We start from the raw sequence: 20,259 nt of genomic DNA, 5'->3' as shown, positions 1-20,259 counted from the left end.
TGAAGCCAAGCATAATTGGTGTCTATGAAAGCCACTTGAAAATGCTAGCAGTCTTTTCGGCGCCAACTGGTCGCAATCCATAGTTTTTATGCGAGGCTGGCACACTCGAGCCTCGACGACTTTCTGCTCTTCTTCATTACTAGTTGCAATCATCGCACATGTAGCCTTTATTGCGTATGTCCTGGAGACGGTAGACACGTCAGCCACACCCGCCGTGGTGCAGCGACTGCTGCCATGCCCGGCCGGCTGCGAGAAACGCGGCAACTGCGACGCGGAGCGCGGCGTCTGCCAGTGTCCTTGGGGATGGGACGGTGAGAAGCTGCGCTTGACCGCGCTTCGAAGACAATAGGTCTCACGCCGCGCGCCCCACACGAAGTGTACTCGACATCCCGCCAGTCACCGCGTCGTCACCGTTTTCTCTCACTTCGCTCCTCCCGCGCGATTCCAATGCCCCACCACGCCCCCGTCAAGGCCCCGCCTGCGAGCACGACCGCATGGCTGCCTGCAAGTCCACGTCTCGGGACCCGGGCTTCTGCGGCAGTACTGTGCCCAAGAACTGCGAGTGCTACCGAGAGGTGTGGCGTGTGGGGTGTGGGGTGCAGGGGTTGTGTGGGGGTGGGTGATGGGTTGCGGCTGGGGTTGTGCGGTGCGGGGGGCTTGGGTCTCATCGCTGCCCCACTGCATTCTCCACGTGATGGAACTGCAGGACTGGGTATGGGAGGGCTGTGAGGGCCAAGGCATGTTTGCCTCCTCGTCGGCAGCCCACACCAAACACTTCCACGGCACACATACCGTACATACTCCCACACTCTTCCACCCCTCTTCCTCCCCTGTTCCACCCCTCTTCCCCCGCTTCCCCTCCCGTTTGTCGTTGGGCTTGGGCACGCAACCCCCCCCCCCCTTCCCCCCTAACGCCTCTGCCTGTGCTGCGCTAGTTGAACGTGGTTTGGTTTGGATGTGGCAGCATTTGCCTCTTGCTCAGCTAAACGCCGGTATCAGTGGACTTGCGGTTTGGGCTGCTATTCACAACACCCCCCCTCCATCCAACCCCGCCTCCCTCCCTCCCCTCACCGTCAGTGCTACCGGCTGTACTGCCCGGCCCGCAGCCCCTGGACCGGGTCGGACCTGGAGGACGTGTGCACACACGGCGCCGGCCGCGGGCTGTACCGCGCACACTGCTACCTGTACAACAGGCGAGTGAGAGTGTGGGCTCGTGCGTGTGCGTGTGCGTGTGTATATGTGTGCTTGTTTGTGTGTGCGTGCGTGTGTTGGGGAAGTAAGACGGGGGACGTGCATGGGGGGAGCATGTGTACTTGTAGTTTGTGTGATTGTGTGTAGGGCACAATGGAGGGGACCTCTTTGCCACACGCACCGTCCGGCGTGCTCCTTCACTCGTGTTCTCTCACACACGCGCACCCCTGGGAACGATGCAAACAACCTCCATTTCTCCCCCTCCCCTCCTCCCACACACACAAACAGCGACAGCGGCCACCCCGCCAACGACTCGGTCTACCCCGCTGACCTGTCCGCCACCACCTGGTTCCGCCACATCCCCGAGGTGGAGGGCGGGCACCGGTACAGGAACAGCCTCAAGGCGCCGGAGCTGGCGGGTGCGTGAGGCGTGTGTGTTAAACAAAGAATCAAACGGAACAAAATTCCGCCATACACGCGCGCGCAGTTACCAACAAATACCGACGCCGGTTACCGAGCTCCGCGTGTGTCGATGTTGCCCCAGTTGTCACCTCGCGTATACTCACCCGCATATGTTGCCTGGAACCCCCTACCCGGGCGTTTGGCATTCAGCCTCGTCTCCGAGGTGCGCCCGCATGCGCTGCCATGCTCCGCGTCGGCGACGCGCTACAACGTTTACCGGGCACGCCTAATCCCCGCGTGTGTGTGTGTGTGTGTGTGTGTGTGTGTGTCTGCGTGCGTGCGTGCGTGCGTGCGTGTGTGTGTGTGTGTGTGTGTGTGTGTGGTTGACTTGGTGACAAAGGGACAGGGGAGCAAGGGCGGGCGGGTGTGTGTGTGCTTGGTAATAACACCGATTTGGCGATAACAGACGGGGTGCGTGTTTACATTGTGGTGTTCTTGCGCGCGTGTAGTGGACACCACTGGGCGTGGGCATGGGCTGCAAAGCCGGCACGCGAACATATGGCACACATGCTCACTGACCCGCACAACTCGCGCACACCGCTCACGAGCCTCTCTGCCCGCGCCTGCCCCGCCTCGTCCCGCCTCCCTCGCAGGCGCGCCCGGCAAGTGGGAGGGCTCGCTGCTGCGGCCGGCGGCGCTGGACGAGTGCGCGGACCGCTGCAGCGAGGGGCAGGGAGTGTGTGTGGTGCCCAACCCCGACTCCTGGGTGAGGGCTGTGGGGGGGAGGCAGCGGGCGGGTTTGGGTGGGTGGCTGGTTTCCGTTTCCCGAATCCCAGGGAGAATCAAACAGGGGGAAAGGGGCGCTGCCGCATTTGCGCCGGTCCATGCGGTCGTTGGGCTCAACTTTGACACGTTTCCGCTTTTAGTTCAGCTGTTCTTTCCGCTGCTAGTTCACCTGTTCCTTACTCCGCTGTTAGTTCACCTGTTCTTTACTCCGCTGTTAGTTCAGCTGTCACTTTTCGCGCGTGCGCAAACGCAGGAGTGGAGCTTCGAGCGGCTGCAGGACACCCGCAAAGACGACGACGACCAGGCTGAGGCCGAGGGAGGGAAGGGCGAGGAAGGGAAGGGCGAGGCGGGGGCGGTGACGTGGGATGACGCGCTGGGGGAGGCGCATGGGGAGGAGGAGGAGAAGGGGCTCAAGGAGCCGCGCCCCAGGTGCTGGTGCCGCCTGGGGTTCAAGGGCCGCACCTGCGCGGAGCTCAACCCCGAGGTGAGGTGGAGGCAGGCGGGTAGGCGGGGCGGGGCAGGCGCAAAGTAGTAGGGGGGGCGCAAACCAGCACGGGGGCTTTGCAAGGTCTGAGTAGAAGACGATGTGGGCATGTGGATATGCGGGGGAAGGCACAGGGGCAGGCGCAGGCGCGGGGGCACGCGCGGAGGCAGGCGTGGGCGTAGGCGCCGGTGCAACCCCCCATGGGGGCTATGAGGGGGCTCGGGGGGGGGGGGGGGTTGGACAGTGCATGTGGTCCCTGCAGCTACTGTGTCCTGCATGGAGATGTCCGCAGTACGGCACAGCAGTACGGCACAGCGGTACGACACGTGTCTCGCCCGGTGCGTGTCTCCCCATCCATGCACGCGCCTGACCCGAAACCTCCTGACCCCTCTGCCCCCTGCTCCCTGACCCCTCTGCCCCCGATCCCTCTGCCCCCGATCCCTCTGGCCCTTCCGCCCTGCTCCCCCCCCCCCCTGCCCGCAGTCCTGCTGGTTTTCGCCCAACTGCAGCGGCGCCGGCACCTGCCGCAGCGGCTTCTGCCACTGCCGCCCCGGGCGCTGGGGGCTGGGCTGCGCCCGCACGGCCGCCTACCAGCCCGCCCTTATCGCCGCCGCCGCCGCCGCCGCGGCGCGGGCTGCTGCGCCTGCTGTGACGGCTGGGGCTGGCGCGACTGGGGCTGCTGTTGCTGCTGGTGCTGCTGGCCCTGCGCCCGCACGTGCCGCCGGCGCTGCCGCGGCGCGGGCTGCTGCCGCTGCGCGGGCTGCCGCCGCTGGTGTTGGTGCTGTGCGTAGGCCTGCAGCCGGCGCTGGTGCTGGCGCTAGTGCTGGCGCTGGTGCTGGCGCTAGTGCTGGCGCTGGTGCTGGCGCTAGTGCTGGCGCTGGTGCTGGCGCTAGTGCTGGCGCTGGTGCTGGCGCTAGTAGGCCGGGCAAGACGAGCGGAAAGAGGAGCGGAAAGAGGAGCGGCAACAGGAGCGGGAAGAGGCAGAAGATGGAAGAGGAGGAGGACGACGACGAAGAGCAGCAGCAGGATTACGCGTCGGAGCAGGAGCAGGATTACGCTGCCGAGCAGGAGCAGGATTATGGTGCGGACGATTACGATGTAGGGGAAAGTGAGGAGGCAGCTGGGGGCGTGGAGCCGCAGCCGTCGGAGCTGGCGGAGCTGCCCGACATGCGGTGAGAGTGGGGGGGGGGGGCTGTGTGTGTGGGGGGGGGGGTCTGGGTGGGAGTGTGGGTCTGGTGTGTGCGTGCGTGGGGAGTCTGTGTGGTTGTGTGTGTGTGGGGGGGGGGGGATCCTGGGTGAGAGTGTGGGTGTGTGGGTGTGTGGGTCTGGGGGTCCGTGGGTGTGTGGGGTGTGTTTGGGTCTGGGGGTTCGTGGGTGTGTGGGGTGTGTGGGGTGTGGGTCTCGGGGTTCGTGGGTGTGTGTGCCCAAGCCCGAGGAGCAGGTCTCATGATGGCGGTGAAGCGGTGTGCCCTTGGCGGCGGGGGCAGCGGAGGAGCTGGAGTGGAGCTTGTGTGGGGCGGGTGGGGAGCTGGGGCCAGGAGGGGTGCTGGGAGCTGGGTGGTGACCGACTGGGTACCTGCTGCTTGACGCCCTGCCTGCTCACACCGCCATCCCCGCACCTCGCGCTTCCCACCCACCATGTACGGTAATAACAGCGGCTCCACCTCCACCCTTCGTGCATGTGCCCCTCCCCGGCTTTGACTCATCGTGAATGTAATCCCCAACCAATCAACCAACCAACCACCCGCATAGCTCGATGCACAAGCTGCGGATCTACATGTATGAGCTGCCCTGGCAGGTGTGTGTATATTATAGGTGTGGATGTGGGTGTGGGTGTGGCTGTGAGTGTGGGTGACAGGTGTGTAGGTGTGCGCTGCACCCTGGCGGCGTAGGACGTGTGTGCAGCGATGCCTGTTGAACGCCCGCCCCCCCCCACACACACACATCCCCCACGACACACACACACGCACACACGCGCACACACACACACACACACACACGCACACACGCACACACACATACACACACACACACACACACACGCACCCCCACCCCCAACACACACCGCAGGCGGCCTTCCCCGGCGAGTTCAACGACGCCGACAGCTACCGCGACCCCATCTACATCGCCTACGAGCAGTTCCTGACGCGCTTCCTGAACGACAGCACCGTGCGCACAGGTGGGCTCGCCGGGTGCAGGATGGGATGAGCGCTCATTTGTAGTAAGGGTTGTTTTGGGGGGCACGCAGTTCTATGAGTTCTATGAGTTCTATGGCGCACAGGTGAGCTTGCCGGGTGCAGGATGGGCGCTCATCTGTTGAGTAGCAAGGGTTGTTTTGGGGGCACGCAGTGAGTTCTATGGCGCACAGGTGGGTTTGCCGGGTGCAGGTCGGGTTGGGCGCGCACTGGTTGAGTTGTAAGGGTTGTTTTAGAAGCATGCGATATGGCTGTGTGCACATTATTTGACATGGTCAGGTTGCGACATGTCGACATGTGAATTGCGACATACAACATTGCGACATACCAATACTCGTGCCACATTCGCATAGCTACGCGTCCTAGAGCTCATTCAACTACCATCTCCCAGCTTTGCGGCTGTGCATTGCGTTAGCAAAGCCGTCAGCTCCTCCCACTGGCCGCACCCTATGCCACGCGGCCCACGCCACCACCACCGTGGCAACAGTGGCACGTTTTGTTGTGTGCCACGGCGTTCCACGCTTGCCAGAGGCATATTGAATGCATCCACAATATGTTTGGCGGGTTTAGGTGCATTTGGGCGGCATGTACGCATATGTCGCATTGTTGTATGTCGCAATTCACAAGTCGACATGTCGCAACCTGACCATGTCAAATAACTTGCAAGCTGCTATAGGTACCTTGGGGAGCTTGGGACATTGGGCCTCTGTCTATGAGCTTTCCTGGCTTCGTGATTTGGTGCAGCCGTGTGTGTATGTGTGTGTGCCACCTGCTCACATTGCCCCCGCGTGTGGATGTGCACACACGCCTGTTCCTGAAAACTGTTCGCTCCCCTTTACAATGTGAACCCCACCCCTCGTTCCCGCCTGGTGCCCGCCTGGTTCCCGCCTCGCCCTCCCTCATCACGACACGTGCCGCCCCCAGAGAACCCGTACGGTGAGTGAGGGCAGCATCCGCACTCGCCGCCACTTGCATGCGGCCCCGCAAACACGCCCGGTCACGTGACCACGCCGTGCCGTGCCGCATGTGCACAGCCCCCCCCCCCAACCCCACCCTCCGCGCTCTATGCGTTCTGGGCTGGCCATGGTTTATTTTAGGAGTGGGATAAACCCACGCCACGGCACTTATCACTTCCCTGCTCTGCGTCTCCGAGCCCCTTGATACTGGTTTGGAACCGACTGTCAACGCATGGGGCCCACGCCCCGCCCTTGTGTGTTCACGTGACACGCTCGCCCATTCCTCCCTTCCCTTCCTTACTCCCTCCTCTTTACCCCTCCCCTCTCCTCCCTCCCCCCCTCTCCTGCAGAGGCCACCCTGTTCTATGTGCCGCTGCTGGCCTACTGGTACGGCGCCAACGTGGGGCCAGGCCACCTGCAGGTGCGGGGATGGGGGGGGGAGGGGGGGGGATGATGGGAGGAGTGGGGGAGAGGTGGTGTGCACGGGCGGTGTGCACCCTGTAGACACGCCTTGTGCGGCCTGTGCGCGTGTGTGCGTGCGTGCGTGTGGATGTGTGTGTGTGTTGTGTGCGTGTGCGTGTGTGTGTGTTGTGTGTGTGTTTTGTGTGTGTGTGTGTGTGTATGTGTGTGTGTGTGTGTGTGTGTGTGTGTGTGTGTGTGTGTGTGTGTGTGTGTGTGTGTGTGTGTGTGCTGAATGGGAGGGTGGGAGGGCTCCAATGCTGCCGCGTGAAGCCGAGGGGCGGAGCAGCAAGAGGGCCCGGGATCGCCACAGGTCCCGTGGGCCATTCCTCTGCCTAGGCCGGAAAAGGGGGCGGAGGAATTAAAAGGTGCAAGAGGGTGTGCATCGGGCGCAGGAGCTGGGCGGGCACGGCGCGTGCTGCACATGCCCCCAGTGTCGCTACCGCCTTGCCACCATGCCCCTGCCCCTCCCCATGTCGTGTGTATGGAAGCGCACAAACACTACCGACCTCTGTGTTTGCTGTCCTGACACACCCGGCTGTCCCGGCACGCCCGCAGGTCGAGGCGGTGTTGCGGCGCCACGTGGCCGCCACCTGGCCCTTCTGGAACAGGACAGGTGTGTGTGAGGGGGGGGGGCTGTGCGGAGTGTTTTGAGATGAGGGACGAGAGGACTCGAGACTGCGCATGTGTGTTTGAGGGCTGCCGGTGCACATACATTACCGTCGTGCCTCTGAAACAACCCAACCAATGACACACACACACACACATATATACACACACACACATACACACACACACACACACACACACAACACAACACAACACAACACAGGCGGTCGTGACCACTTCTTCTTCATGGACAACGACCGAGGCGCCTGCCACCTGACCCGCAGGCTGCAGGTGGGAGCGGGAGGGAGAGGGGGAGAGTGGTTTAGGGTTGGGAGTCAGGACCGACTTAACAGGAAGCATGGTCCCGCGGGACCGTGCGGGACACCCCCCACATCCACGTACCCGTCCATCGCATTGCGGCTTGCAAGGGTGCCTCCCTCCCTTCATTCTGAGTACCAAGTATCTTGGCTTCATGTTTGTGTGTGTGTGTGTGTGTGTGTGTGTGTGTGTTTATGTCATTCTTGAAATCCCTTCTGTGTTTGTGCGTGTGTGTGCCTGTGTGGCACAGGACCGGCCCATCAAGCTGGTACACTTCGGGCTGCAGGTGCGTGTGTAGTGTGTGTGTGTGGGGGGGGGGGGGGGCGTACGTTGATGGTTCGTTATAAAGCGGTAGACGGTAGACTCTCTTGGAAAACGGCAATCCTTACCGACCGTGGGGGTTAACTTTGAACCAAGACCTTACCGACCGTGGGGGGGGGGGTTTACATGCATTTACGAAGTGAAGTCGTAGCCAGGTACACAGGTGCACAGTAGTCGTCGTTACCGACTGTGTGGGGGGGAGGGGCGGGGTGTGTCCAGTGTTTTGACCGCCGACCCGCCCGCCGCCACGTGCCCGCAGGCCGCCCGCAGGCCGCGGAGCTCCATCACCAACAACGCCGACTACGCGTGTGTGCAGGCGCGTGGGGCGGGAGGGCGCGGGATGTGGGGCGGGAGAGCGCGGGGTGGCGTTGTTTGCGCCATTCCCAGTAAGAAACCCAGAAGAGACACGAGAATGCAGGAAACGATGAGGGGAAGGCTGGGGTTGATCATTCCGACGCAATGGGATTCGCCACATGTCAGGCTCTGGCAGGCCGTCACACACGTTATGCACACGCTACGGTACACACACGCTGAAGACACACGCTACGGTATACACACTCACACACACACACACAAGCACGAGCACGCACCCCTCCTCGCAGGTCAAGCGGGACCTGGTGGTGCCGCCCTTCGTCCAGTTCCCGCGCACAGCCGCCGACTACTACAAGGCAAGTCGCCGGGCCACACACACACCCCATACACGTCCACATAGTCCTGGCACCATGCCGTACTTAAAAGCATATTTCTGCCGCATGTGTTCGCACATGCCCCACGTACGCACCTGCTTCTGTCTCATGTCCGCATGCCTTCAACGCGGGCACTCGTTCTGTTTTCCCTTGTGACAACACACGCACAAACACTCTTTGCGGTATGTTTGCCTTGTGCTCTTGAACACACACACACACACACAGACACACACACACACACACGCACACACACACACACACACAGTCACACACACACACACACACGCCCACACGCGGTCCTTGCAGCGCCTGGCGGCAGCCGGCGGCGCGGACGCCGAGCGCACCACGCTGCTGTTCTTCGCGGGCTCGCTGCGGACTGATGACCGGGAGTACAGCGGCGGGGCGCGGCAGGTGCGTGGGGGGTGGGGGGAGGGGGCGGGGAGGGGGTTAGTTTAGTCCAGTCTGTCGGGCAGGGGGATAGAAGTCCGGTTTGGGGGGGGGGGGTTGAGCCGGGGAGCGGGCATTTCATTCTCAGTGGTGGCAGGGAAGGCCTGGTTGGTCCCAAAGCCGCCAAAGGAGATCCGTTCACAAAGCGTGCGTAATCCAGACGCCAGCCAGACCTCGTGCGGGCAGGGCGCGGCCCACGCCCAACTTTAGGGTTATTGAATGTAGCCCCCCCCCCCCCCCCAAAAAAAAACACGCTCGGTATTGGGAGGTATCCGTAAGTAACTCCAACGCCGTCTGGTCGGGCTTCGCTTTGCTGTTTGTTTTTACGCACATGCGCACAGGCTGTCGCCGCCATGCTGGCAGCGCTGGGCGACCGGCGGCCTGCTGACGTGGAGTTCGTGGAGGGGTGGGTGGGCAACTACGGCAAGCACTACCGCGCCGCGCACTTCTGCCTGGCGCCGTACGGTGGGTGGCGTGGTTGGCTGAAGGGTGGGTGGGTGGGTGGGTGGGTGGGCAGGGTTCTTGCTATCTTCTATTGGAGGAATGGGGTGGTTTCATTTTGAGGCAGAGAAGGGGCCTTCTTGGGGCGGGTGCGGCCACGCGCTGGCCCCTGCGTTTGCCCCTCTTTGCCCAGCTAATTCTGCCCATGCCGCCAATGCCTTGCATGCCTGCCTTAGAGCCCTGCCCCGTAAACGCACGCACACACTCTCACATGCCCTCCGACACACACACACACACACACACACACACGCACACACACACACACACACACACGCGCACACACACAACTCCGGCGTCGTCTGGGCGGGCTTTCGTTTCGTTTTTTAACACGCACACACACACACACACTCACACACACACACACACCTCAAACACACACACACACACACACACACACACACACACACACACAGGTCACGGCTGGGGCATTCGGCTGTCTGAGGCGGTGTCGTGGGGCTGCATCCCGGTGAGCGCCACACGCACCCGCCACCTCCTGCGCACCTTTGCAACACCTCCTGCAGCACCCCCTGCAACACCTCCTGCATACCTCGCCACTCATCTGCGGTGATGGCCGCCGCTGTGGCCGCGTGACATGCACGTGCCCGCCCGTGTCACATGTCGTACATGCTGCCGAGACGTGTGTCTGCTTGGGGGCGGGGACGAGGCCACCAGCGCTCGTGCCAGAGCTCACTTGTTTTCATCTGGAGCGCGTGTGTCGCCCCTCCCCCCACCTCCTCCTCCTCCTCCCAACTCAACCCCACCTCAAACGCCCAACCGCCCAACCTCCAACCTCTCCCCCCCGGGCCTCATCCGAACCCCTGTGTCGCAGGTGCTTGTTCAGGACATGGTGTATCAGCCCTTTGAGGACTTCATTCCCTACGAGGTGCGGACTGCCGTGTGCATGCGTGCGTGCGTGCGTGCGTGCATGTACGTGTTTTGATTGCCAAGATCATGTCACGCTCCCCCTATTCTGTTGGACTCGGTCAGATAACCCCCCCTCCCCCTGGGTTGGGTTTCGTTGGGTTGGTTATCTAAACGGCCCCCTCTCCCTCTCCCTCCCCCCCTTCCCCTCCCCCCCCAGGAGTTCTCGGTGCGGCTGCCCCACCACGACATCCCGCGCCTGCTGGACATCCTGCGCAGGTGGGTGCGTGCGTGCGTGCGTGCGTGTGTGTTTTGGGGGGGGGTGTCACGTGTGCGCTGCGATGTGTGCGTGGCGATACGGATCTCGCGCGCGGTGTCACCGTCGTGATGCGTGGCGATACCCTCAGCCCCAACCAGCCGCGCGGCCTGCGGCCCTGCCCCATGCGCACACACGCGTACGCATGCAACCGCAGCACGCACCGCACCGCTTTCGCACCCGCCATCCGCTCTGTGCTGCGTGTTTCCCTGCCCGCCAGCTATTTCCTATCAATGTCAAAGCCATGCACACACATACACACGCAGCTACACGCATCGCACACACAGTCTTGCTTGTTGTTTTTATTATTCTTGTGCTCTCTAACACACACAGCTACACGCCGGAGCAGCGTGACGCGCTGCGGCTGGGCCTAGTGCGTTGGCACACGGCTTTCCTGTGGGACTGGGAGCGGGGCGGCCGCGCGTACGAGCTAACCCTCAAGGTGGGCGGATGGGGGAATGTTGGAGCTTGGTTATTGCATAGGAAGAGTCTAATGAGCTTAGGAAGGGGCGCTTTCGGCGAAGGCTGCTGGAGTGCTGGGTAAACGCGTTGGTCCAAGTGCGCAAGGCGCCTGTGACGTTCTAAGTTGATCCGTCACATCTTATGGCCCTCTTGCCCTCGTGTTGTTGTTGTTTGCCAGGGTCTGGAGCGCCGGGCGTACAACCTTCACACCGACATGTGGAGGCGGAGGCGAAGGGGCCGGCGGCGGAGGCTGCTGGAAACTGGTGCGAGGGAGGCGGAGGCGGAGGCGGAGGCTGCTAGTGGCGGGGGCCCATGCGCTCGGATGGAGGAGGATGAGGGTGAAGGTGGTTCGGAGAGCGTGCTTTGTGGTAGTAGCGCTGGCATTGGCCTTAGCAGGAGGCTTCTCGGTGATAGAAGATTAGCTGGAGATGGGGTTCATGCTGGTGGCGGTGGGAGCGAACCGCGGCAGAACCGTGAGAGGAAGGAGCCGGGGAGGCTGCGCCAAGGCGGTGGGAGCGAGGCGGGAGGCTTGGAGCTGGAAGACGCCGCTCCGCTGGGCGAGGCGAGTGGAGGAAGAGGGCAGGATGACGCATATGAATTGGTGTAGCTCGGGAAACAACAACGGCGATGTGGGGTCTGGACAATCCGTGCCCTTGGATCCAAGAACATTTAGGCAAGGTCTTCATCGATGTGCTCAATCCTAATTGCCATATTGTTTGCTGAAGTTTTGCTCAACACCTTTACCATCGCACTGCTGAAGACTGCGACGACGCAAGACCAAAGCCACGCACGCGAGTTTCGGGCCGACCCGACTGCGTCTCTGGCGTATCCAGCAGTAAAATGAGCTAGTCCTGGACTATTTGCACGCCATCCCAGTCGAAGGGCGAGGAGCTGTCAGTCGCCAGTAGTGCACAGAAATGGGCACCTTCTCGCGCGCGTCCGCCAGGCGAAGAGCACTGCTCGCGTCGCTTCTGGTGCTTGCAATCCATCTTCGTCACGTTGAAGCATCACGCGTGGTGCGAAGGCGTCTTTAGCTTGTCCTGTGCGCAGCAAACGAACGCGCCTTTCGCATTGCGCTTTTACGCGATTGCTGGCACCTTTGTCGGTTCAAGCACACATAGCTAATGCACGCGCACGTTATGCGCAGGTAACCTCGCTGTCGCGGCGGTACGGCCGGCCCAGCAGCTGGACCAGTGGCACCCGGAGCGCAGATGGCTCTGCAGCTCCTTGTAGCCCGGCACCTGCACCGTCGCCGGCGCCGGCGCCAGCCGACAGCGGTCAGATAGCCACGCGCTCCAGCTCCACCCAGCAGCGCTCTCGGCACCGGCCGCCCCCTCCACGGCGCCGCACGCGGCCGCCGGCAGCGGCGACGGGCCCCATCTCTGCAACCTTCGCAGCGCCACCGACGCAGCTGCGGGGCCCCCCGCCTGCAGGACACACGCAGCAGCCCCCCGCCACCCGGGCGCCAGCCCTCGGCCCGGCCCCTGCCTACGCGCCTCCCGCCACCAACCCAGGCTACCCGCCGCCGGCCTACCCTTCCCCAGCCGCCCCCGGCGCCTACCCGCTGCCGCTGGCACTCTCCACGTACCCACCCGACGACAGCTCAGCCCTCGACACCCCCGCAGCGCCCCCGCCGCCCGCGCTACCCCATCCCCGCCGCCCAGCCTTTCCGCCCTGGCCGCCCTTCCGACCCCGCGCTCCAAAGCTCGTGACTCCAGCCGACGACGACCAACTGCCGCCTGGCGTGGAGGTTGCGGCCGACCCGCCCGTTGCCGCCTGCGCCGCCTGGCACGTGGCGGCCGCCGGGGACACGTGCGCCGCGCTGGCGGATTCGTACGGCCTGCCGTACGGCAGCGGGCTGTACCTTAACGGCCCGTACAGCAGCGGCGCCGGCGGCAGTACCGCCGCCTCCACCAGCGGCGGCGGGAGTGCGGGTGCGGATGCTGGAAGTAGCGATGCCGCGGCGGGTTCGGGGCCGGGGCCGGGGTGGACGTGGCTCCAGCGCATCAACCCGCGACTGGACTGCGCAGCGGGGCCACAGGTGAGCGGCTGGGTGGAGCGGGGGGTAGACGGGGCGAGGCGAGGCGAGGCGAGGCGAACTGCGTTTGTACATGGTGGTGGTGCGCCATGGTACGCCGTGCACCGAACCTAACCCGTACCCACAGCGACTTGGGCCCTCATTACCCTTTCCTGACCCTCCCCTCCCCTCCAACCCGAAAACCTGTCCCGTACCCCTCCTGCCCACGTGACCCCCTGCTGCCCCCGTGACCCCCTCCTCCCTGCCCCAGCCCGGCGCGGCGCTGTGCGTGCACCGGGCGCAGCAGTGGCCGCCGCCGCCCGGGGGCTGTGCGCGCGCGCACGTGCTCGCGGACGGCCAGTCGTGCGACCAGGTGCTGCAGATGTACGGCGCAGGAGCCGGAGGAGGAGGGGGAGGAGGAGGAGGTGGCGGGCTGCTGCCGGGTGGGCTTGAGGAGCTGTATGACCTCAACCCAGGTGGGTGGTTACGGGGGCGTTTGCGGGAGTGCACGCGACTTGCGACGTGCCGATGCCGCTCCGATCATATGCGCGCATCATTCTCACATAACGTCACGCAACGCCAGCACTTGATTTACCCCTCCCGCTCCTCCCCTGCCTCGCCCCTACAGGCCTGGACTGCCGCGGCCTGCTGCGCGGCCTGGTGCTGTGCCTCAAGGCCCGGGCCTAGCGGGGCCGCCGCCCATTGGCGGACCTAGCGGCGGCAACAGCGGCGGCAACAGCGGCGGCAACAGCGGCGGCAACAGCGCCGCCAGGCAGGCGGGCGCTGCTAGGCAGGAGCAGCTGGGCCGCAGCGGCGGCAACAGCGCACCGGTGGCGCGCCAGCGGCGGCAACCGCCCCGCGGCCAAGCACTGGCGCCGCCAGGCCGCCGAGCGCTGCTGGGCAGTGAGGAGCGCTCTCCCCAGCCCACCCTCGCCGATGGTGGCTGGCTGGCGGCTTGGTCGCCGGGACTTCAGCACGAGGACGGGAGACAGCGGCGACGGCGCGGCGACATACAGCGCGTGGCCGCAGCTCCGTGACGGTTGTAGTTGACTTGACGCAGCGGCATATTGATGATGCAGCAGCGCTGGATTGCCCCATTCTCCCACACTGATTGAACATTCATTTTCATGGTGGGGTGATACGACCCCCCCCCCCTTAGCAGCTGCGTGACCAGCCGCCATGCGCCTATCTAATCATCATTGCCGCGCATGGCGTGTGACCGTTGCAGCGTAATGTTGATCCATTGCTAGTGCGGTACACATCTGTCCTAGGCGTGATGCCGGTTGCGACAAGACCCAATTGTCCTCTCGGGGTTGCGTAAATGTTAGGGCCAGCTGTTTTCAACATCACAGCTGTGCCAAATAGTCATAATTGAGCTGCCGCGTGTCGGCGATAGTTAACCGTGCATCGCATAGATGCATGTATACCGTAAGCGGGCCGCGGCTTTAGCTAATGATAGCGCCCTGTTAAGGGGCTTCTGTGAGGCTTTCATAGTGATCTGCAACAAAAGGGATCCGGACTGTGTGCGGTGTTGGTATTGGACGGAGTACGTACGGGCTCGGCTGTTTGTGGGGCGTGTTGCAAGGCACACGTGGGCAGTCGGTGTTGGTTGTTGCACCTGTGTGTACATGTACGTGGACGGGGCCCACGTAGTCCTTGCCGTGGGGGTGGAGGCTGAAGGGAGAGGGGAAGGGGTGCCGCTGCAGGCTGACGTGGACTCAAGGAGACGCCTGGACGCGGCAGGGGGGTGTTTTCACGGTATGCCTGTGCGAAGTATGTTGCGGCCCGGTACGTGGGCGAGGGGAGTCAGTCAATGCCGGCAGGCGCGAGACGGCGGTGGTGGTGGCAGAGGTGGCGCGAGGCGGCGCGATCGGCTCGAAAGCTCTGCGTGGCTGTAACCTTTACGTGCTTGAGTCTCAAGCAAACCAAAAGCAACAAATAACCTTTTTATCGGAATGGCCGCGTTCACGTTTGCGCCCAGCAGCGCTGTTGTGTCGCGCATAGAGTCGCTCGCCGAGTCGCTGGTCACTGAGCTCGCCGAGGGCCGCCTGCCGCCGCTGCGCCTGCCCTCCACCGCCTCCTCCGCCTCGGCGGCGACCACCTTCGTCGCTGCTGCTGCTGCTGGTGCAGGCAAGTAGCGATACGGCCTCAAGCAACAGCCGCTTCTGCTGTCACTACTTACACGCCCGTCGCGTCAGTTACTTGGGCCACAGCTTGGTGCTACTGTAGTGCATACGCGTGCCCTTTGTGCTATACGCAGGAGCGGACGGGGCAGCGGAGCCCGAAGCTGCAGCGGCTGCAACACGGGGAGGCGGCGGCAGCAGCAGCAGCCGGCGCCGGGCCGTGCCGGAACGTGCCACCCCCGTACCCGCGGGTCCGGGCCCGGGGCGGGGGCAGCAGGTGGGGGTTGGCGGGGCCGTTCCCGAGTATGCCGGAGACGAGGAGGAGGAGGAGGAGGGCGGCTGGGCGGGCGGCGGCAGCAACGAGCGCTCACTGCTGGGGAGCCAGGGCGCGGGGGCGCTGGCGTATGCGCGAGGTGAGGCGAGGGATATGGAGGAAGGAGAGGGGGGAGAGAGGCAGAGAGGTAGTGTGCACGGCCTGTGTATATGTGTGTGTGGGGGGGGGGGGTGCGTGCGTGCGTTCGTGCGTGTGTGTTATGGCGAAGCCGCTACTGGCCAGTGACATGCGTGTGCGTGTCTACACTGCACTCCCTGCCCCCCATCTGCCCCATCACGACTGCTTGCTGTCTTGCTGTCTTGCTGTCTTGCTGCCGCAGTGGTGGTGGTGCTGGACGCCGTACACAACCTCCTGCGCCAGGTGGGGGTGGGGGAGGGGGCGGATCGGGCGACGGGCGGGGTGGCGAGTAATGGCAGCGGGAGGCGCACGGTGTCGGGCCTGGCGGTTTTTACGGATTGATGGTAAGGGCTTTGGCAACGCAACACAACACAACCCCGTCCCGCCCCACCCCACCGGCCCCTCATGCTGCCTCCTCCCCACTGCCGCCACCGCCACCTCCACCTTCTCCCCACCTCCACCTTCTCCCCACCTCCACCTCCACCTTCTCCCCCTGCCTCCGCCTCCCCCTCCACCTCAGGGCCGCACCGCCACACAGCGGGAGCTGTACTACACGGTGCGTAGTGCGATTGCGTGACTTGGCTGGGCAAGGGTAAGCGGCATGCAAGATGTGCGGGCCCTCAAACACACGTGTTTTCTTCCCTCCATCACAAACACACATACACACACACCCACGCACACACATCTCTGACACCCATGCACCCACACACACACACATACATACACACACATCTCTGACACCCATCCACCTCACACACGCACAGTTGCTGCGGCCTCCGCTGTTCGCCAGTGTGCGGGACGTCAACGCCGCTGTGTCCGACGTGGCGGCGCTGCTGGCGGTGCCGCGGGCGGGGCTGGGCCTGAGCGCCTCGGGCCGCGGGGCGGTGGCGGGCCGCCTGCTGCTGCGGGAGGGGCCGGCGGCGCCCTGGCTGGACTGCTCAACCGCCGGTGGGTGGGCGGGCTGCGGGTTAGCTTGGTTGGTTGGGCAGTTGGGGGCTGGAGATGGTGTTGGGTGGATGGCGGTGGTTGAGCACTGGGAGTGTCCACAGCGGTGGGCAATGAGTGCCCTTGCTTGCCCACTCTCCCCGCTTAGACCACGACGCCACTCCCTTCTCCGCCGGCCGCCGGCGCCCGTGCTGCTGCCCCTTCCCTCTTCTCTCCTGCACCCCACACTCTGCACCCGACACCCCCCACCCAGCACCCTGCACCCCACACACCACACGGCCACACCCCCACACCCCACACACCCCGCCACCTTCAGTTTGGGCTGGTATTTACAACCCCCACCCCCACACCCCCGCCCGCCTCCCTTTCCACAGGCCCCGCCGGCCGTCCCCTGCCCGGCGACCTAACCGCCATCGGGCGCCTGGGGCTGCAGCTGACGGCGGGGTACGGCGGCGGCGGCGGAGGTGGGTGTCAGGCGTACGGCACGGCGCGTGCTGTACGGCACGACCGGTGCCGCACTGCATGTATGCATGTACGGTATGTATACATGATTCTACGCCGCCGCTGCGTCACTGCATGTGTGCGACGTTGCCGCTACGTTTAGCCAGCGGCGACCGGGCTCCTGATGCTGCGGCCGAAACATGTCATGTTTGTAACGTAGAACGTGCTACTGCCATGCATGCGTGTGCGTGTGCAGCTGCTGCAGGCCCTGCTACAGCCTCTGTCGCCGCGGCTGCTACAGCCGCCGCTGCTACAGCCGGTGGGGGCTCGGGCTCGGGCTCGGGGTCGGGGGTGTACCTGGTGGTCGTGGAGAAGGACGCGGTGTTCCAACGCCTGGCGGAGGACCGGCTGTGGGAGCAGCGTGAGTGAAACGGCCTGTGCGGGGGGGGAGGGGAAGTTCGGCGGTGGGGCGGGGGAGTGGGGATCATATGCACATGCCTCACGGATCCGATCGAACGGCCCGCCGGGAAGGAGGGCGTGGGAGTGTGTTGAGGACCCTAGCGGCGCTGGCCGTGTTTCCGCCGTGCCGCGCTGATCCCTGTTTCCATCCGCCCCCCCAATGCCCCACAAGTGCTCTGCGATGGGAGCTTCTGGCCCGTTTGCCTGGACTCACAGCTCCTCCTGACCTCTTCCTCTCCTTACCGCCTGCTGTGCAGTGCCGTGTGTGCTGGTCACGGCCAAGGGGGTCCCGGACATCGCCACGCGCGCCTTCGCGGCACGGCTGGCGGCAACATTCCCAGGCATGCAGGTGCGTGCGTGCTTGGGTGTGTGGCATGACTCGTGCGATGATATTGAAGCTTGATAGAACAATATATCTCACTACTCTTGAGCCTGGGGATGTGGTTCGTTTGTTTCGCAGTCGCCCTGCTCGTGAATGGCACGTGGGGTGCATATGTGCGCTCGTGCCATTGACTCGACCTTGCCTGCCACGAGCCCCGCCACGAACCCTTCCCCCTCCCCTCGTCTCCAGCTCTCCCCAATTCCCTACCTGCACCCCCCACCGCTCCACCCCGCCGCCCGCCCTCACAGCCCGTGGGCCTTGTGGACTTCAACCCGGCGGGGGTGGTCATCCTGGCTACCTACAAGTACGGCAGCGACCGCATGGGGCCGGAGGGACGAGCGTGAGTCATCAGGCGGCGGGGCTGGGGGGGCTGGGGGGTGCGAGTGCGAGTACGGCAATGCCGTACACAGGCCGGTGGGGCCGGGCGGTTGGGCCGGGCAGTGGGGCCGGGCGGTGGGGCTAGCGGGAGGTCCTGTTGGGAGAGAGGAGGACTGGGCAGGAGGCGTGCTAAAGGCGGTGGCACCGGCTGTGGATGAGGTGTTAAGGTGTTTATGGCGGGATGGCGAGAACAGGCGATGAACGGATGACGCTGGTAATGATGGCGGCACGCAGGGGAGGGCATGCGTCATGCATGTGAACATGTGTGTGTGTGTGTGTGTGTGTGTGTGTGTGTGTGTGTGTGTGTGTGTGTGTGTGTGTGTGTGTGTGTGTTTGGCGCGCACACACGATACGACACGCCCGTCCCCCATCCCAGCCCCACCGCTCCTTTCTTCCACCGACCCAACCGCCCTTCAACTGCCCAACCGCCCATCCAACCTCCCAACCGCCCATCCAACCGCCCATCCAACCGCCCCACCCACCCCCCGCCACCCTGCAGCCACCCGCTGCCGCGGCTGCGCTGGCTGGGTGTTCGCGGGCGCCACCTGGCGGGGGTGGGCGAGGCGCACCTGCAGCGCCTCACAGCCCGCGACACGGCGCTCATCAGGAGGTGGGGAGCGAGGGGGCCGTGAGTGCGTGCATGTGTGTGTGTGTGTGTGTGTGTGTGTGTGTGTGTGACAGGAAGCACGCACGACAGAGCGTGCTTGTGTCCGTGTGTTAAGAAAGAACAACAAAACGAATGTGTCCGTGTGTGTGCGTGAGTCTCTGTGCGCGAGTAGATGAGCATGAAACTGAGACCCTGTCAACCACCACACGCTGCGCTCCCTCCCTCCCTCCCACCCCCACTGACCCCCCCCCCCGGCCCTTCCTGCCTCCCTCCCACCCCTCCTCTCTCCCCCCCTGCTGGCCAGCAGTCTGCGGGAGCGGCTGTCCGCCGCGGAGCCGGGCTGGGTGGCTGAGCTGGACGCCATGGAGCAGGCGGGCTACAAGGTACGACCGGCCGTGAGGTACGGCCGTTGTGTAGAGCTGGCGGGGTTGTCACAACGTACGTACGGCCGTACCCGGTTGTGCTCCTATCTAGATTCTAGAGCCAGCGGCGTGCAAGGTGCGGCCGTTGTATTTCTGTCGAGAGCTAGCGGGGTACAAGGTACGACGTAGCGGCGGGCGGCACGCGAGGTGGCGGACTGGCGGTGGTCGTGTGGGTGGTGGTGGTGAGGGGCTGCTGCAGCTGCCGCGCTCCGCTCCTACATCTGCGTACGGCTCCACTCACTCAGTCATCTCTAATGCAAGGGACTGCATGCCGCTGAAGGCCACACTTGCACTCCGACACGCCCACACTCCGACACTCCCACACTTCCACTCCCACTCTCACACACTGCCGCTCCACAGGGCGACATCGAGGCGCTCTACCACGCAGCTGGCGGCGACACCGGCGGCGAGGGTGGCGGAAGTGATCATGGCGGAAGTGGGGAAGAAGGTGCGGGAGCCGGCAGAGGTGGCGGTGGCGGTGGCGGTGGAGACGGAGGTGGAGTCGGGTGCGGGGGCGGGGGTGGGGGCGGGGGCTATGGCGCGCTGCGGGATCTGCTGCTGCGGGCGGTGCTTCAGCGCGACATGGTGTGAGGGCGGGATGGGAGTGTGTGTGTATGGTGTGTATGGTGTGTATGAATGTATGGGTGTATGAATGTATGGTTTGTATGTCAGTCAGTCAGTGGGTATGGGAGAGCGGCTTTGAGCGTGTGTGAGAAAGTGTTTGGTGTGTGGGGCTGGCTGCTGGCAGCAGGCGATGTGTTGGGTGCGGCGGTAAATGGCGGTTTAGAGGCAGCCGGTGTGGTGTCACATACGCGGTTGTAAAAGTAGGGGAAGGGAAATCAGAGGAAATCCTGCGGGATGTACGGAGACAGAAGGATTGCAGGGCAAACACTGGCCTTCGGGCGCCTCGGCAATGCCGTGTCGTGGACATAATGAAGATTGCACTGGGGGAGGTAACACACACTTGTACGAAGGCCACCGGGGCCCAGCGTGGGGTGCCAGGGTGCCAAAGGCACCGCGCTAGCCGGCTAGCCGGGTGT

At 64.2% G+C, this 20,259-nt stretch overlaps 3 protein-coding genes across 3 annotated transcripts in view; all 3 read left to right on the top strand.

The window, feature by feature from the left end:
• Positions 1–11,664, top strand: part of CHLRE_14g619854v5 (uncharacterized protein) — an 11,786-nt gene extending 122 nt beyond the window's left edge. The window contains exons 1-23 of the mRNA XM_043070163.1: positions 1–311; positions 472–575; positions 1,078–1,193; positions 1,480–1,610; positions 2,247–2,359; positions 2,633–2,863; positions 3,347–4,035; positions 4,616–4,661; positions 4,934–5,042; positions 5,983–5,994; positions 6,365–6,435; positions 7,032–7,089; positions 7,306–7,373; positions 7,651–7,686; positions 7,981–8,037; positions 8,324–8,389; positions 8,714–8,818; positions 9,196–9,319; positions 9,769–9,821; positions 10,185–10,238; positions 10,437–10,495; positions 10,866–10,974; positions 11,173–11,664. The exon at positions 1–311 is cut by the window's left edge and continues 122 nt beyond it. Coding sequence (XP_042916836.1) covers positions 89–311; positions 472–575; positions 1,078–1,193; positions 1,480–1,610; positions 2,247–2,359; positions 2,633–2,863; positions 3,347–4,035; positions 4,616–4,661; positions 4,934–5,042; positions 5,983–5,994; positions 6,365–6,435; positions 7,032–7,089; positions 7,306–7,373; positions 7,651–7,686; positions 7,981–8,037; positions 8,324–8,389; positions 8,714–8,818; positions 9,196–9,319; positions 9,769–9,821; positions 10,185–10,238; positions 10,437–10,495; positions 10,866–10,974; positions 11,173–11,601 — 3,063 coding nt within the window. The 5' untranslated portion in view covers positions 1–88 and the 3' untranslated portion in view covers positions 11,602–11,664. The remainder of the gene's footprint in view (positions 312–471; positions 576–1,077; positions 1,194–1,479; positions 1,611–2,246; positions 2,360–2,632; positions 2,864–3,346; positions 4,036–4,615; positions 4,662–4,933; positions 5,043–5,982; positions 5,995–6,364; positions 6,436–7,031; positions 7,090–7,305; positions 7,374–7,650; positions 7,687–7,980; positions 8,038–8,323; positions 8,390–8,713; positions 8,819–9,195; positions 9,320–9,768; positions 9,822–10,184; positions 10,239–10,436; positions 10,496–10,865; positions 10,975–11,172) is intronic.
• Positions 11,665–11,718: 54 nt separating this feature from the next.
• On the top strand, positions 11,719–14,904 carry CHLRE_14g619850v5 (uncharacterized protein). The gene is made up of 4 exons (XM_043070162.1): positions 11,719–12,010; positions 12,142–13,035; positions 13,283–13,487; positions 13,640–14,904. The coding sequence occupies exons 1-4, from the start codon at positions 11,912–11,914 to the stop codon at positions 13,696–13,698; spliced, it is 1,257 nt and encodes a 418-aa protein (XP_042916835.1). The 5' UTR covers positions 11,719–11,911; the 3' UTR covers positions 13,699–14,904.
• Positions 14,905–14,958: 54 nt separating this feature from the next.
• Positions 14,959–20,164, top strand: CHLRE_14g619825v5 (uncharacterized protein). The gene is made up of 12 exons (XM_043070161.1): positions 14,959–15,141; positions 15,272–15,547; positions 15,788–15,828; positions 16,106–16,141; positions 16,350–16,533; positions 16,905–16,994; positions 17,228–17,392; positions 17,688–17,779; positions 18,061–18,152; positions 18,690–18,800; positions 19,105–19,180; positions 19,580–20,164. The coding sequence occupies exons 1-12, from the start codon at positions 14,967–14,969 to the stop codon at positions 19,808–19,810; spliced, it is 1,569 nt and encodes a 522-aa protein (XP_042916834.1). The 5' UTR covers positions 14,959–14,966; the 3' UTR covers positions 19,811–20,164.
• Positions 20,165–20,259: the final 95 nt, after the last annotated feature.

This window comes from Chlamydomonas reinhardtii, chromosome 14 (genome assembly GCF_000002595.2).
Source record: "Chlamydomonas reinhardtii strain CC-503 cw92 mt+ chromosome 14, whole genome shotgun sequence".
Classification (NCBI taxonomy): Eukaryota; Viridiplantae; Chlorophyta; class Chlorophyceae; order Chlamydomonadales; family Chlamydomonadaceae; genus Chlamydomonas; species Chlamydomonas reinhardtii.
The sequence above is the reverse complement of the archived record's forward strand: the minus strand, read 5'-3'. Positions and strand labels throughout refer to the sequence as shown.